This window comes from Cariama cristata, unplaced genomic scaffold, assembly GCF_000690535.1.
Source record: "Cariama cristata isolate BGI_N322 unplaced genomic scaffold, ASM69053v1 scaffold18536, whole genome shotgun sequence".
Classification (NCBI taxonomy): Eukaryota; Metazoa; Chordata; class Aves; order Cariamiformes; family Cariamidae; genus Cariama; species Cariama cristata.
In genome coordinates, this window is record NW_009624031.1 from 24,825 (window position 1) to 45,090 (window position 20,266).

At 38.5% G+C, this 20,266-nt stretch overlaps 1 protein-coding gene across 2 annotated transcripts in view; it reads left to right on the plus strand.

Annotated features, from left to right (window-relative positions):
• The window catches only part of RNF130 (ring finger protein 130), a 43,075-nt gene extending 24,818 nt beyond the window's left edge, over positions 1 to 18,257 (plus strand). The window contains exons 4-9 of one of the 2 annotated variants that reach the window (XM_009703021.1): positions 2,612 to 2,683; positions 4,524 to 4,606; positions 11,454 to 11,550; positions 12,608 to 12,812; positions 15,035 to 15,128; positions 18,065 to 18,257. In XM_009703021.1, the coding sequence (XP_009701323.1) occupies positions 2,612 to 2,683; positions 4,524 to 4,606; positions 11,454 to 11,550; positions 12,608 to 12,812; positions 15,035 to 15,128; positions 18,065 to 18,080 (567 nt within the window). In that variant the 3' untranslated portion in view covers positions 18,081 to 18,257. Of the gene's footprint in view, positions 1 to 2,611; positions 2,684 to 4,523; positions 4,607 to 11,453; positions 11,551 to 12,607; positions 12,813 to 15,034; positions 15,133 to 18,064 lie in introns of both variants that reach the window. The other variant, XM_009703022.1, reaches the window with a different exon arrangement.
• The last annotated feature ends 2,009 nt before the right edge of the window (positions 18,258 to 20,266 follow it).

Genomic DNA, 20,266 nt, shown 5'->3' on the forward strand with positions numbered 1-20,266 from the left:
GGAGCTCACTGTGAGGCAGTGCTTTGGTGTTTTGTCAAACCTAAAACAAATGCAAACTTGTAAAGCCTCAGTTGTGACAAAGGATTTCCTTTAGTTTCTATAAATAGTGTCTGGTGCTGCGGGTCACGTGGCATCCTGTAGATTTTCCTAAGGATGTCATTCTTAAATGACCACACTGTAACCGGTACTTGGTGTGGTCCCTTGGGATGGTGAAAATTTAAATATAACTTACTCAATGAATGCCTGTGGAATATTAAATTGTGCCTTCTCAATCCCCTACATGGTTCTAGGCTTCTTCCAAATGTCCATGTTTCAGAACAGTTGCTCCATGGGGAAAGGACTCTTATGACCTTTTTTCTTTCTTTAGATTTTTACAAAGGTCAGGAGAAACTTGATGAAAATTTTATGTGGTTTAAAAAGCTGAGCTTATTAAATTTTAAGAAGGTGGTGACAGCTACAGCTTATTTTTAAAGAGCTTTGAGAGCTTTCACAGAGAGAAGGCTGTACTGGTAATGATAACTTGTTTTAGGCTATGATCTTGTTTTTAAGTTGTGTCAAGGCACACTTGTTTTTTAAAAAAAAAAAATCAAAAGTGTAAAAAACCATGCTGTGCCTTGTAGATAGTGGAAGTAGATACTGGTATTTCACATCATTACTCTTGCACGCTTCCGCCGGAGGAGTGAAACTCTTTTGCATGTGGTGGTAACCTTTTCCATCAAGACAGTTCTGGGTTTTAAAAGCAAACACATGCTGTATACCTATGCCCTAACATATCAAAATAGCAAATCCTCAGCATTTCCAATGTTAGCATAAAAAAGTATTTGTTAAAGTCAGAAAATGGAAGAGATGAAAGTTACTGTTCAGCAAATTTATTTACATAAGAGAACATGTATATATTTTGGAAGAGTTTTGATGAAATATTTTGCTTCCCATAGGAAAATAATATTTCTTTAAGATTTCTTGTTGTATGTATACAATTATATGCAGTACAACTAAATATAAATACTATGCACAGTTACTCTAGTTGGTAGTGTTGAGCATTTAAGTTAAATGCCTTTTCAGCCTTGTTCCTCTCTTAGTAATCACGCTTTTGGTTATGCAATGATTGTCTACTCCAGCAGTGTACCAGTGTGTTCTGTGTCATTATGTACTCAGGCCAATATGCTTGTTCCAGGACATGTAATTTAGATTTGGTTAAAATTACCAATTTCTCACATGTTGAAGTTAGGATGAGATTTCTGACTTCAGGAAGCATATAATTTCCCCATCCCAGCTCTGTTTCTGATGCTGCATTTCCTACATGGGTATGCTTCAGTAGTTAGGACTGAGTATCTGATTTATTATTTTTTTTCAGATCCATGCTATAAAAAAAAATAAGAGCTGTTCTTCTGTGGAAAGCACAAAAAAACGTGCTTATGCAATTCTAGAATAACAGTGGTAAAATTGGTTGTGGTAGACTTCTGAGGTCTTTGTGTTTCTCAGATAAAAGCAGCCTTCTTAGTTTCAGTTTGTATGCAGAGGAAGTGTAGGCTACAGGGGGGTACACCTTATGAAGGATTTGATTTTCAACTGTATAGAAGGTGGGCACAAAACCCACACATTTGTTTCAAGCTGTATGGGAGGTTTTCATAGGTGCAATTTACATTCTCAGAAACAACTGTTCTTTCAAAGGCAGAGTACTTAGTACAAGATGGAGGCGAAGGATGAAATACATGAACTTCCCTTTTACCAGTCAACGTAAACCAAATCTAATGTCTCAGGTTCCTGAAACAAGAAGACATGAGCTTTGTTCCACTTGGTGTCCTATGGGATCCCATGGACCAGCTGGCAAACAGCCATTCTTAGTTGGCTGGGAACTGGGCATTGCAGTAGGAATCGGCACTTGAATTGCAAAAATGGCTCCTTCTATCCAACAGCGGTGGTCATAAAAACAGCATATAGACAACAAAAAAATAGCTTGGCCTCTGCGTTCAAATTGAGGTTCATCTTCAAACCAGGATTCATTTCAGCTTTATTTAAGTCTGTATTGGCTTATTTAGATCTTGTGACCCATATTATTTTTTTTCTTTCTGGGATTCTGGTGGTTTCAGGTAATAGCAAGAGAGAAACTAGGTTACACTGAGAGGATCTCTTATGTCTCAGAATAAGATCAGTGTGCTCGGGGGTGGCAAAAAATAATAATTCAAGCTTTAAGAAGAGAACAAGGGGTATACTACAGCACACTGAATAAAAAGCAATATGAACAGAATATAACAGAAATCATCAGGAGGGCATGTTACTTCAGCTTTTATCCTGTGGGCTGGGTTTGATTAGTCTTGTCACACAAATGTTGGATCACTTTTGTGGAGTTTTATATGGTCCATGAGACTTATGCCCATGCTTATAGAATGTATTTGTGGGCTCAACTGTTGATTTTTTTTTTTAATTTTTTTTTTGGCTTCCTGACAAATCTGTGTGCTTTGCTGTGTATGCTTTTTGTCTAATGTGTTGGCCTACTGCCGTAGTGTGTATTGCAATGCTAGTATTGAGCTCAAATAAGTCGTCATAAAGGACAGTAATAAAACTTGATTATCAGAGTTAATTTGTGTTCTTTTCTCTGTCACTTTATTAGCGTCGCCTTGGAGATGCTGCCAAGAAGGCCATTGGTAAATTGACAACCAGGACAGTAAAGAAGGGTGATAAGGTATGATAATAAGATTTCAACCTGGTAAACTTGAGCATCGTGTTTAATTTTGGGTGGGGGGAAACAATCTCAGTTTTTCCTTTCTGCTTCTGATTTATGACCTTGCCTTCCTTGTTGGAGGCTTACTTTGTCCTGTGGCACAGTATTTTGTGTAACTGTTAGTATTGATATATGCGATAAGTCTGTACATTTCAAAGAAGTTTTTCTTGCTTAAATACTACTCATGCTTCATCTGGCACCTGTGACAGAGTGGTTTTGTGTGCTAGCTGGCTGGGGGCTTTTGCTGGTAGGAGTACATAGGGCTAGCATTGTCTATGTGGAATTCTGTAGGCTTAGAATCATTCTATATGTAAGTTGTGTAAAGTAAAAATAAATTTGAGAGAGAGACAATAAAGGACAATCTCTTATGTAAAATATGAATATCCAGTAATCTGAGGGGGAGTATAAACAGACAATTCATTAAGGATAGTAAATGTTACTTCTTGCCAGTATGAAAACTAAAATATATGGTGTGTTAAGTCATAAACTTTTCCTCCTTTTATGAGCACTACTGCTTTGTCTTTGATTCTGAAAGGAAAAAATAGTCACCTAACCTTGCTTAATTTTTGCTCTTTAATTTGCAAAAGGCAAGGGGATTGTGGCTATGATTTGATATTTTTTTTAAGAGAAGATTATTTCCTTGGGCCTTTTTAATGTGATTCCATTTTATCTTATCAACGCTATCAGCAATGGAAGATTAGGAAGTGATAGAAAAATTTGCTTCCAGAGAGAAGGCAGAGAAAATGCCTTTCTGCTCTTTCTCCCTCCCTATGTAGTTTTATTTCAAGACAGCCTACTGCACTAAATTTTTTGTGTGGGTATGGGAGTACATATAGATAACAGGAACTTTTCTGTATTAAAAGAAAAGAATGCTGTCTGTTGTCTTGACAACATAAATTCAAAACTGGGAAGTGAAGTGTAGGTTGCAGTGCAGACAGCATGAGATGCAGATACAGGTGAACAGAGAGTAGGAGAAAACCTGTCCTTCATCAGAGGAGCCCATTGGGATTCTCTGCGTGCAGCACTGACAGGTGCTGACCAGGGAGTGAGTGGCTGTTGTGCTGCTGTGGCTCCTCTCCCAGTGTCTTGGTAGTATCTTGCTAGCATCGAAAAGAATAGTGAACTTGAACTAAGAGAAGGCATAATCTGTTTTGTGTCACAGGCCCAGATATTTTAAATGCATGTTACTGATGCCATATCTACATGCAAATGAAGTAAGCCTTTTTCATTAGAAATTTTAAATTCTCATGTTTAAAAAAAAATATTTTTTTAAAATCATAACTTCAAAACAGAGAAAAGAGAGGAGCCAGTCGGTCAGTGATCCTCATCTTCATGTCTGGATGAGAATGATCATAATTCTGCAAGTAAGCAACAGATAAAAATACGGGGACTACTCTGAAATAGGTAAAATTTGCTAGTTCTGGCTATAAAAGGGAATCCCAGGATTCTTATCCTGCCGAAAAAAAAACCCTGAATAAAATAGAAGTTTTAGCTTCAAGCTGAAGTAAAGCCTCTAGGAAAATTGCCAGTATGTTTTATAGCGATTCAACTGAATATTAGAGTCATGTTAGGCCTTAGCTTATGTTTCAAATGATCATTTACCAGCTCCAAATGAGGGGAGAGTTTTATATGTATGAGATATATTCCAACATCACTTGAGAAGGAAAAGTAATAATCCTGTCATTGGTTTTGTATCTTCTTAGTAACAGCCACTTGGCACAATGCAGTTCATGTACTAGTCACAACTACTTTTACATTTGTCATAGCCTCAACTCTTGACTTGAATTTTCGTTCTTTTTAGGAAACAGACCCAGACTTTGATCATTGTGCTGTCTGCATTGAGAGTTACAAGCAGAACGATGTTGTTCGCATTTTACCATGCAAGTAAGCTAATAATGTTGCTTTGTTTGGAAACTATTCTTTCTTTGTGCTCCTTTGCTTCACTTCATGTAGTATGTGCATTGTAATTTACAGACACATTTGTTAGATGTTTCCAGTCCTAATAACAGCCACTTTATTTTAGGCTATGATACCAGAAGGTGTGAAGATGGGTGCTGGCATTGTTATGACAGTAGAGATTAAACAAAAAATTATGATCCTGAAGATGGGCAGTTTGGGCATATCAGTAGTGGAGCTATTAAGATTGTAAGGGTGGGGTGTGCAGATTTAAGGACCAAGTGGTGGGCAGACACAAAAAACTTAAGTATAATGAACCAGGTACAGCTGCAGCATTCTGTGCAGCAGATGTGCAATGTTGGCTGCTGGTTTATGAAATAGTGTAGGAAACAGAAATGCAGTCTTTCCAACTTTCATACCTCCTCTGACATCAATCAGCCACTGTGCTATCATCTGTCTTTGGTCTCCCCAGTGCAGTGTGTTCTTGGCTTGTGCCTGAAGGTTTGTACTTGCTGGATATTCTGCAGTGTTGCTTAAAATGTAACCACCTCTTCCTCTTGACATTTACAGGTTTTCAGTTTGTTTCCATTCTACTTCCATTCTTGAGTTGTTTAGGGGTATTTGTTCTTTGAGAGATGCTTTTAAGTGCTTTTCCACCTGGTGATTGGTTTTGATGAATTAGTACATTTTGATAGCCTTAAGCATTACCAAGAATATCTTTCCCTTGTATTCCAAAATGCAAAGCTTTCGCCTTACCTCCAGACACAAAAAACGCATGAAAGTTGTGTTGTATATATGCAGCCAAGATTAAGTAATTTGGCCTGTGCTCGGTATATAAATAGTGTTCTGCATGATACTCTAGAAGCAACAAAGTCATGGTGTTGGAGTCAATCTTCTGTCACGCAGCAGCAGTGCATAAGAGCTCATTATTGGTCTTCTAAATCCTCCTGCGGGCTGTTCTGAATAACTGGAATATCTTTCTTGTAATGCATAATGAATTTCTCACATCATAAAAGGAAAACAGTATTATTTTATACTGGTCAAAATATGTGTGGATTCTACTTCTGAAGCCAGAAGTTTAATTCAGTTTACTTTTCTGTTTACCTCTTTGTCACAAACAATGACCTGCTTTAGGTTCTCAGTAGTGTTGTTTGGTTAATATACCCTACAGATATTTTTTTTTTAGAAACTCCTATTAAAATATTTGGGAATAGAAGAGCTTGGTCTTAAATCTGTAAATATTTGGGAGCTTTTGGTCATGTCGATGTGTGTGCATTTCTTTTTTACAATTCCATCATTTTTACTCAAAGATGATGTCGTCCTGCCATAAAAAATGTACTCCCAAGTGTTAAGTAAAGATTCCAGAGGGTTATGTCCTATATTGTCATCTCAAGTAAAGCTTGCATATGGGAATTAAGCCCTAGTCTTTGATTTGTTATGTAGGAGATTATTTGGAAATTAGAGGAGGAACTTCTGGAAACTGCACACCAGTTTTGGACCACTAAGATGATTGATTGATACACTGCCTCTTAAGAAAGCTTCACTTGTGTAGTTCAGGGTGGTACTGAGAGGCTCAAGGATGTGGAATGAAGGTTCACAAATCCCACTCCTCTGTGCCTTTTCTCTTGACACTGAACAGAGGTCAGAGGGAAGTCCTTGCCAACGAAGAGAGAATGAGCCTTCATCTGGTAGGAAAGCATCTTCTCGCACTAAGCAAAAGGAAGAGTTGGGACTAAAAGTCAACTTCCTTAGTTAAACAACCACCGCTGTCCAAGAAGTGGATATGTTGCTGGTGTCAGCAGGTATGATACAGACCATTTAACCAGGATGATCATAGATTATTTTTTTTAATTAAAAAAAAATTATTCTTCTAAGTCCATTTCCTTCAGACACCTTTGAGCTGCAGTCCTGCAGAGAGTAAGTTCCCTGCTCTCGAGGTAGTTACAGCTGCTTCAGGGAGCTGGATGAAGGTGCACCTGACTGCTATCTCAGCACAACCTCCCCCAGTGCAATCTCCCATGTAAAGGAGATATCAAGGCTCTTGTGTAGATCCTTTTCTGTTCTGTTTTTCACAAGACTGTAAAGACACTGAAGGCTCAGATTACATTCCTGCCGAAGGCTGTATGACAACTTTTGTGTTCCCTTTCTACTTCTGTTTTTAAATCTCACTTTTCATCTGCTGCAGCTCAGCGTTGAATTGAGTGCAAAACTGTCTTGGCTAGATGGAAACATTGAGATAGATACTTTCCACAAGACATTTTTATATTTGTAGATGAAGAGCCAACCAGTATCTGCAGAGATGAGCCAAATAAATTTCAGATTGCATGTAAGATTTTCTAGTCTTCAGCATCTGAGATGCTTCTCCCCAAATCTTGTTTTGGACTTTTAATCACTTTCTACTTCCTGATACTTCAACCTCTCATTTTAGTGCAACATGCAAAATTAGTTTAAATAAATAAATAAAAACCCCTACAAGGGAGTCTTTCAGCCAGATGAGAAAATAAATTGCAAGAAAACTATGAGAAAAAGTCTTGACCAAGAGGAAGCAAATGAAAGGCTAGTAGTTTTTCTTACTGTGCCTGTTGAGGAAGCTATAATCATTAGACAGTAGGAATCACTGACATAAGACATCCTTGCTGCCTTCGTCAATTTAAAAGTAGCATTTCCCTTTGGTACCACAATTGTTCTCTGCAGTTAAGTGTGGTCTGTCCCTCTGTGCCTCAGCAGAGAGGAGTCTGGTCTGGGCTGACACACAGCAGGCAAAACTTACCATTAGCTGTGCAAGTTGCACCTAAAATTCTGTAGTGAAACACCATATTTGTGATGTGAAGTTTGTGGCAGATGGGAAACTGTGGCCGTTTAAAAAATAATCTAATGTGAAAATTATTGCAAACAATACAGTTGAATTTCCATCACTCATTCTGTGCTTCAGAGAGAAATATATTCAGTACCTGCAGCCTATGGACATAGCTATAGCTTTTAGTGTACAGAGGGATACGGCAGCTGTCTATCTTAGGCTTACAAGCCTGAGAATCTCTGTCTTTTGTGAATATCATTATGTAAGTTAAACAGAGTAAACAAATGTCAGAATGATTCTAGCAAAAGACAGACCTCATGGACAATTCTCTTCATTCAGATAGTTTTACTCTGCCATCACACCACTGTATCTTGAGATGAACAGGCATGAGGTGAAAAGTGATCAGGAGAGGGTAGTGTGAAGGACTAGTGAGAGATAAGGGAAGAAGAGAGCAAAGTGACAGGTTAGAGAAAAGCTGAGAGAGTGACCTTGGAAAGGGCAGAAAGATGGCCTGGGAAGGAAGGAATTTACAAGGTAGGAAGAGAATTAAAGGAGTAGTGAATATGTTAAAATAAATGGCTTGTGAGCCAAATTCTTAATTCCGTTACTGAGCAAGAAGGGGGAAAGTGAGAAAAGTGACTAAGGCAGATTTTCATCTGTTTGATCCTGTCCTGCTGCAAATAACTGTTTTGGTTTTTTTTTTTAAGAGCATATTAAGACAATATCTCAATGCTATCCTTTCTTCTTACTGCAATGCCTCTGCACAACCCCCATTTTCTCTGCTAGCTGCTTGAGAGGGCAATCTCTCTTCCCTTCCCACCCCCATCCCCAGCAATACTACGTATTTGTGGAAAGCACCAAGGCTGCTTTCCCCTGACATTGCCTGCTGCAGGGGGCAGATACGACACCTTCCTCCCCACCGCAGCAGGCCAGACATCTCTCCTCAGCTGTGCTAGCTGTAGAGGGCTGCCAGCAGCAGGGCAGGAAGGACCTGTGTGCTGCTTGCCAGCCCAGCTGGGAGGTTTGTACCCCAGGGTGAGAGGAGCAGCTACCTCCAGCAGTAGCCAAAGGTGCTACTTTGCAGTAGGACGTTGGTCAGGTCCTGTTGATGGGATGCTGCACTGAGAGCAGGGAAGTGTTGTGAGCTTTTGGGAAATAGCACTTGTAGACTCGTTCAAACCCTTCTCCTTGTGTGACATGCAAATTTGGAGGCATTACACCACCAAAAGAGGTTTCTAACTCGCTTTTTCTCTGTGAAATGCTGCAAAGAAGCTGTGTTGTACAACAGAGTCGACATTACAGTGTTTATTACAACTGGAGGGCAACTGGCTTGGGTATGCTGACAGAGTGGAAAAATACCTGCAGGTCGCCTGTTTGGAGTTATGCCCACATGGGAGACTCCTTCAGTGCTACCAACCTGGCTGCCAGCCGTGCTTCCTCCCGCCCCGAGGCTGGAGAAGCAGCAAAAGCTGTGTCACACTTGACTCCCTGGTGTGTGGCTCCTAGGGGAAAGTCATCAGCTGCTGTGACCTAGAGCAACTTGCTAGGAACTCTTTAGATTTATGGTCTTGGAAAATAAGTGACAGAAATATGAAGATGGTGAAGGTTTATGGTAGCAGAAAATGCAAGGGCTTACTTTGTCAGACTGAGTTTCTAAAATAATTCATGTGTTTACTGTCTTCATTGCTGTATAACTGCTTTTTAACTTTGGCAAGCAGAGAAATCCAGACAGAGCCTGAGCCGTGATGATGGTATCAGCAAGCTTTTTAAGGAGCGGATAAACTGCCTAAGTAGTAGGCAGAACCATGCTGATCTAAATCAATAAATAACCTTTGGAGATCTGCGCTTTTTTGAAACACGTTAATAAACATCCTTGAAGGTTTAGGTACTAAAAGCAAAGAATTAAGAGGTCACAAAAATAGTTGAGCTGTCTTGGTGCATTTGAACTATATCAAACTGCTAATGACTTTTTAAAATAGCTCATAATATTTAGTGGATGCATGTTGGCATCCATATCAGTTGCCTGCTTCACTTGATCTGAGTGCTTCCACAGCACTGATTAGCCGATAATGATATATTAAAGCTGTTTTCATACTTCAGTGGAGTCTTGTTGTCTGCTGTTTCCCAAAATACTAGATTTTCAGGTTTGTCCTACTATAAAAAAACAAACTTCAGAGACTTAAAGGAAACATAAGCAACTGAAAGCCATGATTTCCCTAACATCGGAAAATGGCATCTCTATATATTTCAGAAGATTTCAAACCATTTTCTGTCACTCACGATTTCAAAACATTGTTTCCTGTAGTTTTGTGAATAATAAAGAGTATGCATTAAGACCTAATAGTAATAGAAGTGAGTCTGTATTTTGTGCAATTATTTGAACAGTAAGCTCTATACATATCCTGTTTTCATGATTGCCATATTGCTAAAGGACAGACCAGCAAAGTGACTCGCTGAGATTCTGTAAGTTTCTATTCCTGTAGTATCTGGGATGTAGATAAGCAAAAGTTCTTTTGCTCCCTGTCCATCTTCTGTTGACTATATTATACTCTGTAAGTCTATGCATCTTTAGTTAGTACGGGTAAGATACATAATTGTAGCTGACTGGAACCTAATTGTGTTGATATACTTTAATCCCTCCATCAGTCTCAGTAGCCATAGACAAAACATAATTATATACTGTGTTTTTCCATGTTAGCAATTTCAGGAGGCCTTTCTTTCAGGCCACTTTCCAGAGATTTAAAGTAGTAACATGCCTCATTTGGTCTCTGGTTTTAAAATCCCAAGGGATAGGGAGCAAAGAAATCCCAGATCCCATGATGAGCTTACTGAGGCATACAGGAGCAAGTATAACCTGTGAAAGGAGGGGATGGAGAGCATCTCAACTTGATGCTGCCTTGGGGGCATGCATGATCTCTTACAGACCATGCTGGTGCCTCAAATAGATGGCAAGAACTCCTTGTTCTGCCACTGCCCCTTCACCTGCTGGTTTCAGAGCGCAGCTCTTCGCTGGCTGGGCAGCCCTTGTAATTGCTGATCTTTGTCATGATCACCAGTCTGTCGTGTTCGAGTGTGCCGGCTGTTACTGGCTTTTTGCTCTGCAGTCAGTGCCGCTGGACATGACAGATCAGGATTCATATCATAGGCAGTTACTCAGACTAGGTTATTCCGAGTACTTGCTAAAGCTCTGTTGTGTAGAAAGTCTAGTGATAGCCATTTCTGTCATGAACATGCTCTGAAACATTCTTTGCCTTTTGAAAACCAAAAGGACATTTCCTTTAATTCAGATACGTTGTTTTGGTCTCTGTGGTCCTTACTTGTTTTGTTGGTTTGTATCGATCCCAACACAGTTACACTTATATTCATGTATGAGACTAAGATTTTGTATGCAATGTAGGTGGCAATTCAGACTGTTCTCTATTGCAGAGTTCCCTGCTGTGAAAGCAGAAGTCCAGTTTGCCTTTTCCTCTTTGAAAGATTGTTCTTTTTTTTTAATGACCATTATATGATTATGGACATGTTTTGCTTCCTGATGTCAAGAAATACCAATTGTGGGAAAAGCCGCCTTTTCACTTAGATGGTTATAAAAGCCCTTTCAAAATCAAACATAAGTGTTTGGGTTGGTTGCACTGACTTTTGAATAAAATTGACTGCTGGTGGATCTGTGCACTTCCTACCCAATTTATGGACAGGTTCTACGAAGAAATTGAGATAAGACATTACACAAAGTTATGGGGAGGACTTGGCTACCCTAGTTATTCTGCCCATGTGCATACTCGTATCTGCAATAAAAGGGGAGGAAAAAAATCATCTTACTTTTAAGTGTTTCTTCTTAGTCGAGCTATTAGTAAAGGGTGGCAACAACAAGCAAGAGTTTTTGACTTTTTTCTTATTGCAATCAGCACAGAATACTTGCAATTCTAGAATTTGTTCTGCTGGCTTAAAAAAAGAAACTCTCTCAAAGTTTGCTAAAATAACTTTCATTGTATAAAATAGAATTGTTTGCAAATTATATACATGCCTTGTCTTTTCTTCTAGGCATGTTTTCCACAAAGCCTGTGTGGATCCATGGCTTAGTGAGCACTGTACATGTCCAATGTGTAAACTGAACATTTTGAAGGCACTGGGAATTGTGGTAAGTTGGCACTGTTGTGAGCTCTTCTTCTTCCCATGTCTGAGACAGAGAATGGGAGGAGTAATTGTAGAGGAGAAAGGGGGAAGGGTGTTCCAAATACCCTTACTCAGAAAGTGTTTGGGGTTTTTTACCAATTTCTTTGCTACTGATAGAGCTGATTTGTTATTGTTGCTGTTCCTTTCCGTGGTTGGTCATTGAGAATGTATTGTTACATTTGCATTTATAACAATTTCTTATCTACTGGAATCCTACTAGGTTCTCTCTAATCTTCCCTTTTCTCAACTTCTTTCAAACCGTCTGTTAATTTTACTCTGTAAATCTCGTGTTCTTGTTGTGGTCTCTGTAGACACTCTTAAATTTGTTTGCACATTAAAAGCCATGCCCTAGCTGAGGCCAGCAAGTTTTCCTCAAGCAGCTCATGGGATCCCTGAGGACTGCTTTTGTTGACCAGTTCACAAAGGGATAGAAGTGAAGAACCTCAAAGAGGATTTTTTTAATCTTTCCTGTATGAGGAAAAAATACAAAGTGGGAGCAATGCTCTTTTCAGAAGAAATTTCAGGAAGAAAGAGAAGAGCATATGAAGATACTGTCTAAAGCAGCTTTTGAATCAAACCAGTGAGAATAATCAAGCCTCCAGTTTCAGCTGTGTCAGTTGCAAATTTGCACATTTTCTAAGAAATAGTTGCATATATATTGAGGATGACCTGGTTTTGCAATTAATAACATACCTGCATTTTTAGAGGAGGGTACAGTAGCATTTGGTGCCTGTCATCATTGTTCATGGTGATAAACCATACAGGCATAGGCAATGGTACAAGCATATTTGATTCCCTCTCTTGAATCTTAATCCTTTTTTCGGCTTCTTCCTCCACCTCTTTAAGGTGGACTGGAGGAGCAGCTTTGGATAGACCTTGCTAATTCATGTGTTTCTCTCCTGTGTGATCTGAGGACAGGCATAGCGGCTGAATAAAGTATGTATGTGTGGCTTTCCTCAATTTATAAGCTTGCTCCATGTACAATATTCACTGTTGTAATGTGGAATTGCTTTTTTTTCTAGCCAAACGTGCCATGTACAGATAACGTAGCCTTTGACATGGAAAGGCTCACCAGAGGCCAGCCAGCTAGCAGGCGATCAGCGCTCGGCGATTTTGCCAATGACAGCTCTCTCAGCCTGGAGCCCCTGCGCACCTCTGGGATGTCACAGCTTCCACAGGACGGGGAGCTAACACCAAGGTCAGGAGAGATCAACATTGCTGTGACAAGTAAGTTTACTTTGGATTCCAGTACCTTTCTATGGTTTTCCTGGTATGTGACACTTGCTCTGCTGTAGCTCTGTGCTGCAGGGCCACAGTGAAAGATTTCCCTGCAGGGACAAAGGTGACCTCAGTACCTCTGTAAGAGGCATACGCTCCGTACTGAAACCAATTACTCTAGGTAGGACAGTGTCAACACTTTCATTATTAATGGTATATTCATTTAGATCTGCATGCAAAGAACACTGGATGAACTAAAATAGCAACAAAATAACCGTCCTGAATTTGGTAACCAGTCTGAGAATCTGGATTGCCAGAAACATTATTTACCCTTCTGAATACTTTACATGCAATTATTTATACAAATACAAATATTTTAACTGATTACTGTTTGTGCAGACCTTTTTTCCCCCTGAGAACATCACTACTGGAATTCTGACATCTCTTAGTAGATGGTTTTTACTTAGAAAATTTGTGAATTAACAAAAATAAAGTACTTGATGTACTAACATTTCAGTATTGTCCGAGTGTTGTATGACATCAGAAAACTGTTGCTGCACTGCTTGCAAGCTCTTATCTGTAAGAACAGCATGGGAAATTTCTACTCACTGGATTTTACCTAGGGTTTTTATGTATAATAACACTGTAATGAATACAATATGTGTGGAATTTCATCGTTTTTCCATATGCTGCACAGTCTCAATTTGATGCATGAACTGTTGTTTTTTTCTGGCTGAATTGCAAAAGTGGAACCCATGCAGTACAACAGTCTAATCTTCTCTTTGTATTTTGCTTATTTGCATCTGTGATCCAGATTTTGAACTTTATGACAATCTGCCACTAATATATGTATAAGAGGCAATGTAACAGATGCAGTCCACTAGAGTGTTTCTTTAGACGCTGTAGCAAAGTAAATACCTCGTTAAAAAAAATCTCATCTTATGAAATGCATAGTCCATATCCAGAAGCGTCCTGATCTGAGAAGGAAAAATCCACATACGAAATCTAGATTCTTTACAAAGCCAGGAAGTCACTTTGTCATACAGTGGTTGACATCTGATTCATCTTGTGTTCAGCTCTACTGAACACAGAGCAAATCTGTTGATGTGCTGCTTTCTTTGTCAGGGGTGGGAAAACTCTGGAGTTTAACTAAAACTTTTTACCAATTGGTTTTACAGAAGGTATTTTTCCTGTCTGTTTCCAACTGTAATACTACTCTTGCACAGATTTAATGGCAGGGTAAAACAGAAATAATCAGCAACAGTTCATTCTGACATTGTTTATAAAATAAATCTTTAGAAAAGACTGTTCAAATGTTTGGATTTTATGGTTGATATGTGCATTCTTTGATGCATGAGAGTTAAACCAAAAGCTATATTCAGCAAAAGTGTTTGTATTCCAGACTATTACTATATGCCAAATTAATCTTGAGGCGGGAGAACTTTGAATAGTGAATATTCTTTAGTAGCCTTTTTCATACTACTTCTTTTTTTAATGTGTCTGTATGCATACAGTAATGTTGAAATTATTTTTCCATGTTGTATTCTTGTCTATTAAATGGAAAACTCTAGTTATGTTTTACTGTTGAGAGGCGGGAAAACTTTGAATAGTGAATGTTCTTTAGTAGCCTTTTTCATACTACTTTTTTTATGTGTCTGTATGCATACACTAATGTTGAAATTATTTTTCCATGTTGTATTCTTGTCTATTAAATGGAAAACTCTAGTTATGTTTTACTGTTGAACAAGCAATCCTTTTTTTTTTTTTAAGTAACACTATAGCATTTATTCAGGAGGGAGGGGGCGAAGACACAAGTTAAGTGTGAAAGTATATTGGGTATGCTTATGTGAAGATCTGCATCTCAGCAAATCTAAACCAACCCTGACAGTCTTCCTTCTGACCTGGGGGTGGACAGAGTTTTCATTACATTTTCCCTTGTTCCTGCATTTCACTTTACATTGTTAATTAATCCTTCTTTATCACTAACCCTTGGGTTCAGCCAGGAAATATTGTTGTGCCATGCTTTTTTTCCACACCTCTCTCCACTTGTTCTTTGCTAGCCTTCTCCAGTCAGTAACTCTGTGGCTAACCTCCTTCTGCTTCACCTCCTGGTGCCAGTCATGGCTTAGAAGCCTCTTGCCTTCTGCCAGTGGTGTTTGAGGGAAATATTGGCATCGCTTTGACATAAGCCTTCTCCCACGAGTGATTTCCTCCCTTTCCTTTGTCAACAGAAGAATGGTTTATTATTGCCAGTTTTGGCCTCCTCAGTGCCCTTACACTCTGCTACATGATCATCAAAGCCACAGCTAGCTTGAATGCTAATGAGTAAGTAAATATTCAGATGTTTCTATATATTTCTGGTGGGTGTGTGTCACAGACAACATTGGGAACAAATACCAAGAGAACAGAGAAGGGGAAAAATGCCATTTTGAAGAATCAAATGCCTTTTCTGCTTTTCTCAAATGTAAGTCTCTGTTAACACTAGGTTCCAGGGTAACATGTAAAGTCCCTCTTAATTTATATTTAGCTGGGTTGTCCAAGGAAATCTCCTTGCTAAGTTGAAACATGGACCAGGGAAAAAAGAGAATATTTATATTCAGTTTTTGATCAATGGTCTAGGTAAACATTTTATTTCTGCCATTAAATCCCTATGTTCAAAATTTGCCTGTCAGAGCCAAAACTTACTACCATTAGTTACCTTTGACAGTTTTCACCACAATTTCATAGTCAAATTTAATTTAAAAAAAAAAATCTGTATTCCTCGTTGGCACACTTTCAGCTAAGAAAAAAGGTATTTAAATAGAAAACTCCCTTTTTGCTCTTAGGAGAGGGAGAGATGAAAGCAATGAATACACTACTGTTTCTTCTCTCAAGTGTAGAGAGCAGACCAGTCTTCTGACCTCTTGTTTTAGTCTGCTTAAGAATTGCAGTCAAAGAACTGCTTAAAGACATCCACGCTTTCTTAATTTTTATAAACACCACCAATGCCTCCCTTCAGACAGACTGGACAAGAAATTACTCTAGCACATGACTTTCAGTCTTTTTTTTTATAGTTCTATGTGTGGGCAAGTATAAATCTGTTCTGCAGATATATTAACTAGGTACATCTAGCTATTTTCATTTAAGTGTACAGAATATCTGGGCTCACGATACATATTTAATCATAATTTATTTATTCAGAGAGGGAAAGTGTCAGCATATTTCTTTGTCTCTGAACATCTTGACACAGCTGACTTTCCATTAATGTGTTGATCTCTTGCCAAAAGTGGGGTGAGATTCAAAGGCAGTCTCCTGTGCAGCCTGGAAATGTAGCTTTATAAACACATTTTTCATAAAAGATATGCTTTTTTTACTTTTATTGCTGTTTGAAAAGTATAAGGTGTCCTTCTCACCAAGATGGAAACATGTCTAGTAGGCCCCAGTGTAAAATTTTAGACAGCCTCAAGCTAACCTTCTTTAGGAGGGTCCATAATAAGTTCTTAGAGGTTTTGGTCATCAGGGACCTTTGATTACCAGTAATTTGCAAATCTTCCTTTCCTCCTTTTTTCAGATGTTAATTCCAGAAGGGCTTAATGGAGAAAAGTTTTAGGACTTCAAATAGCCTTATCAAGTCTCCTGGTTATTTTTTTTTTTCCATTTTGCCAGAATCTTGAAATTGCAACTATCAATCAGCAACTTGGCAACATAGCTGTAGCTGAACATAGTTAATCTGTACTGAAAAATAGCTTGGGAAAGCATGGAGCAAGATGAGTTGTGAAATGGGAATGTCTGCATTTCTGGGCATTTCCACATCATTAGGAGGAAGACAAAGGAATGTAGCCCATGTGGTATCATCCAGATGTGAGCACTGATAGCAGTTGCATTTCTGCCTTGCCTTGCAACTCTTTTTTTTTTTGTCTTTTGCTCAGTCCTCAGTTGGATCTGGGTCTATATTTACTGAAAGGACAAGCTCCTTCATGTTGGCAAGGAGTTAGGGCCTCCAGCAAAGTGTTTTCACAGTGATGTTCCCTTAGTACAAACAAAGGGCGTGCTGATACAAGGAGAGCTCCTTTCCCCAGTGATAGGAACAAATATGTGCAAGCGTAGCCAAGTGTATACTTTGAGGCAGACTGAAGAAAACTAGCAACCGCAGAAACCAGAGCTGTCAAAAATCACTTACTTGGGTAACTGAGGTACCTAGCTGTAGCCTTTAACCTCAACAGCTTTTCAGCTGAATCCTTTGGGACCCAGGCAGCGTCCACAAGTGCTGCTAGGTTCAACTACTCATTTTAGACAGTTTAAAATGTGTATATATGACATTAATGCTTAGATTTATTTTTTTATCGCCACCTTATGTTCCCCAGTGCCAGACAAAGCATTTCCTGTGCCGAATATCATGCCAAATATATGGCAGCTCCCTCTCGCTGCAATTTCCATTAAATGTTGTAACGGCATACCTGCTTTTTTTGCTGTTCTCCATATAAAAAGCAATGTTGGCATACCCTACATTTGTGATGGTAGTGTTTTAAGAAGAAGCTGAGGGGTAGTTCTTATCAGAAAACAACAGTAGCAAGAATGAGGCCATGTAATGTACTGATGCAGGTAAAGGTGCCAAATATTGTGCATTAAAACTCACCTAGAAACAGGTCCTGATCCTTTTTTTTTTCCTGTATCCTTGCTGCAGCTTAAACATTTATTTAGAGCAATAGTTCTGGAGTTGTGTGTGTATATACATATCTAACTCTGTGTGTGTGTATATATATGTTTATGTGTATGTATATATACACACACAGAGGCATTTTTAAATAGTTTCTGGTAAAAGTAAACATTGTCTAAGTGATAAGAAAATAAGAAGCCAGCTGCTTTCTCTTAGTCTCATAATATTCATGCACTATTACTATTAAATTATTTAGGTAATGATTTAAAGGAGCAAAAGAAGCACATTTTGCTTTGCTTCTTAGGGAACAGTCAGAAATTACTGTATAACTATTTTAAAGTCTAGAAAGCCCAGATGTTGGATAGCACCCCTTAGAGGAAGTTTTCAGTAGCAGATGGAGTTTCCTCAAAAGTTTGGAAGAGCTCAAACCTCTTGCTGTCCTGGCTGTTTTACTGGTAGATGTAAGAATGATGTAAGGAGTACAGACCTCTTTTAATGTTCTAGCCTTGTATAATTAGTCATTTCTCACTAACTTACTTTTACAGGATTTATTTTTTTTTTTTTAGTATTGGCAGTATTAACTTTAATATAAATATTTTGTTCCTTTTTTTTTTCTGCCCCACAGAGCAGAATGGTATTGAAGAAATGCTTTCCAGCCGATTGCCTTGGAGGGAGACACCTATTTTTATGCATCATTTATCGATCATGCAGCACAAGCAATTATTTAGTACATTCTATTTTTTCATAAAATTTGCTGATGCCAAAGCTTTGTATTAAGGAAAAAGTGAAGAAATAAAAAAAAACCTTTAATTATGAAATCTTGCTCTGTGAGAATTTTATTTTTCTCGGACTTTCTGTGTGAGTACTTAAGTCTGACAGCCTTTCATAAATTTTATAAAGTGCTTTACTTCCTTTGAATGATTTCATCTTTGCAGATCTGTATTCTTCTTTCATTTTGGGACACTCCAGCTAACAAGTGGATATCACACGCAGTGCCGTTCTTATGATGCCACCCCACAGTGGAATGACTAACAAGAGTATTATTAGCAATCACTCCATACCAACTTGTTAGGGAAAAAAGCTGGGCTGAGCGTTCTAGTATGTAATAGGCTTACCTTGACTCCAGCGGAGAATTAATTTGAAATAAGAACATTGTCTCCATTTCTCCTCCTCTAACACTCCTCTGTTGCACTGGGAGGGTTGCAGTATGATTTTTGTCTTCAGGTCAGGCATTGGTGAAGGTTTGCAACACTGTTGTCTGGACATACAAATCATAAACCTTTTCTGTCTTTTGCTTTCACCCCACCATTCTTTCTGATAAAAGTGAAGCAACTCTAAACCAATTCTTCCTTGCTAATACCAAGTGAAAAGGTAACATTTTCCTCCGCTGTCATCTATGAATCCTCCTTTCGTATTAGTGACAGGGGTTAGTTTTGTTCAAAATCAGATCATGAAAGGTTGATAATGGTCTTTAACGTAGAGACTCTATGCAAATATGTGCCGCCTTGTCATGGCTTTTTTACTGGTGAGGAGGCAGAGGGAAAACATCTCTCATTGCTGTCCTCGCTCAGGCTGTTTCACCCAAGTTTACTTATGCAAGCAGTGTATGAGTAAGTTCACAACAGTCAGTTAAAACATGAAGATCTGATTCACAGCCAAATGCTAATGCTTGAGTTAATGAGATGGGTAGGTGAAGGTAGCAAATCAGTAAGGAAAATATAATTGATAGAAGTCAAAACCTATTCACTATTTGGTTGGTTTTGTTGTTCTCATATCAAGATGTAGACATTTGAAATGTAATGCTTTCTAATTTAATTAAATGAACAGAGAGAACCAGTTTTACCATAAGATTTAATTTTTTTATGTACTGGGAAATAGAGGATTTAATTTAATTTTATTTTTATGTATAGGCACTTTTAGAATTTAGGAACACAGCCAGAGTCTACATTAAACTGGCTTCTTAATTCCTATCTGTCCAGCAGGCTTCAGCTGAGAAGGCAGCTTTTATAATAAGAAATGAAGTATGTGATAGCTTCACTACATTTAATAGAATTATTTTTCAGTGTGTCCTTGTGAAATTTTGAAAGAAACATGGAAACAAATCAATAGAGCAGTAAGTGTGTTTTAAAAAACTGGAAAACCCAATTGGACTTACTCATGAAGAGGAAAAAAACCGCAAACACACTGTGTCTAACAACTGTCCAATTGTAAAATAAAGTGTTTGTCAACTGACCGTTGTTGCCAAAACTGGAGGGATGTGGTTAGAGCATGATTTAGGGTGCAGGCTATGAAAAAAAAAAAGTGACTTTTTTTTTTACCTGTCTCTCAACAGCTATAGTAAACTGATAAGTTTGTGCTTGTCTCCTGAAATAAAAATCCTTAAGTGCTTCTTAACACTGGCAGGAGGGATGCACAGACAGCCTGAACAGCATGGTGACCCAGATGCAAAAGGCACCACAAACAGTTCCAGTTCATGTTTCTTCTACAGAAGAGCAGCAGAAGGAGAAGTTGAGCGCTACTGCAAACAAAATGGTTGGCAGGGTTTCTACTGCATTTCCCTCCCTAGAGGATTTAAATAACCCTGGGCCAACTTTTAAATCTTTTTTTTTGAGCCTCTAACGATTGTCTCACAGTGTTAACAAAAATACAGACAGTATCTGCTAGGTTAATTACAAGTCAGGCTAGAAATATAAGTTTATCCTGTTAGTGAAATAAATATATTCAAAGATGGACTCTGCAGCATCCCAGGAACTCAATTTTTTGACTCTGGATAGACACAAGATGGAAATTCCCAAAATTTTTCATAGAATCATAGAATCGTTTAGGT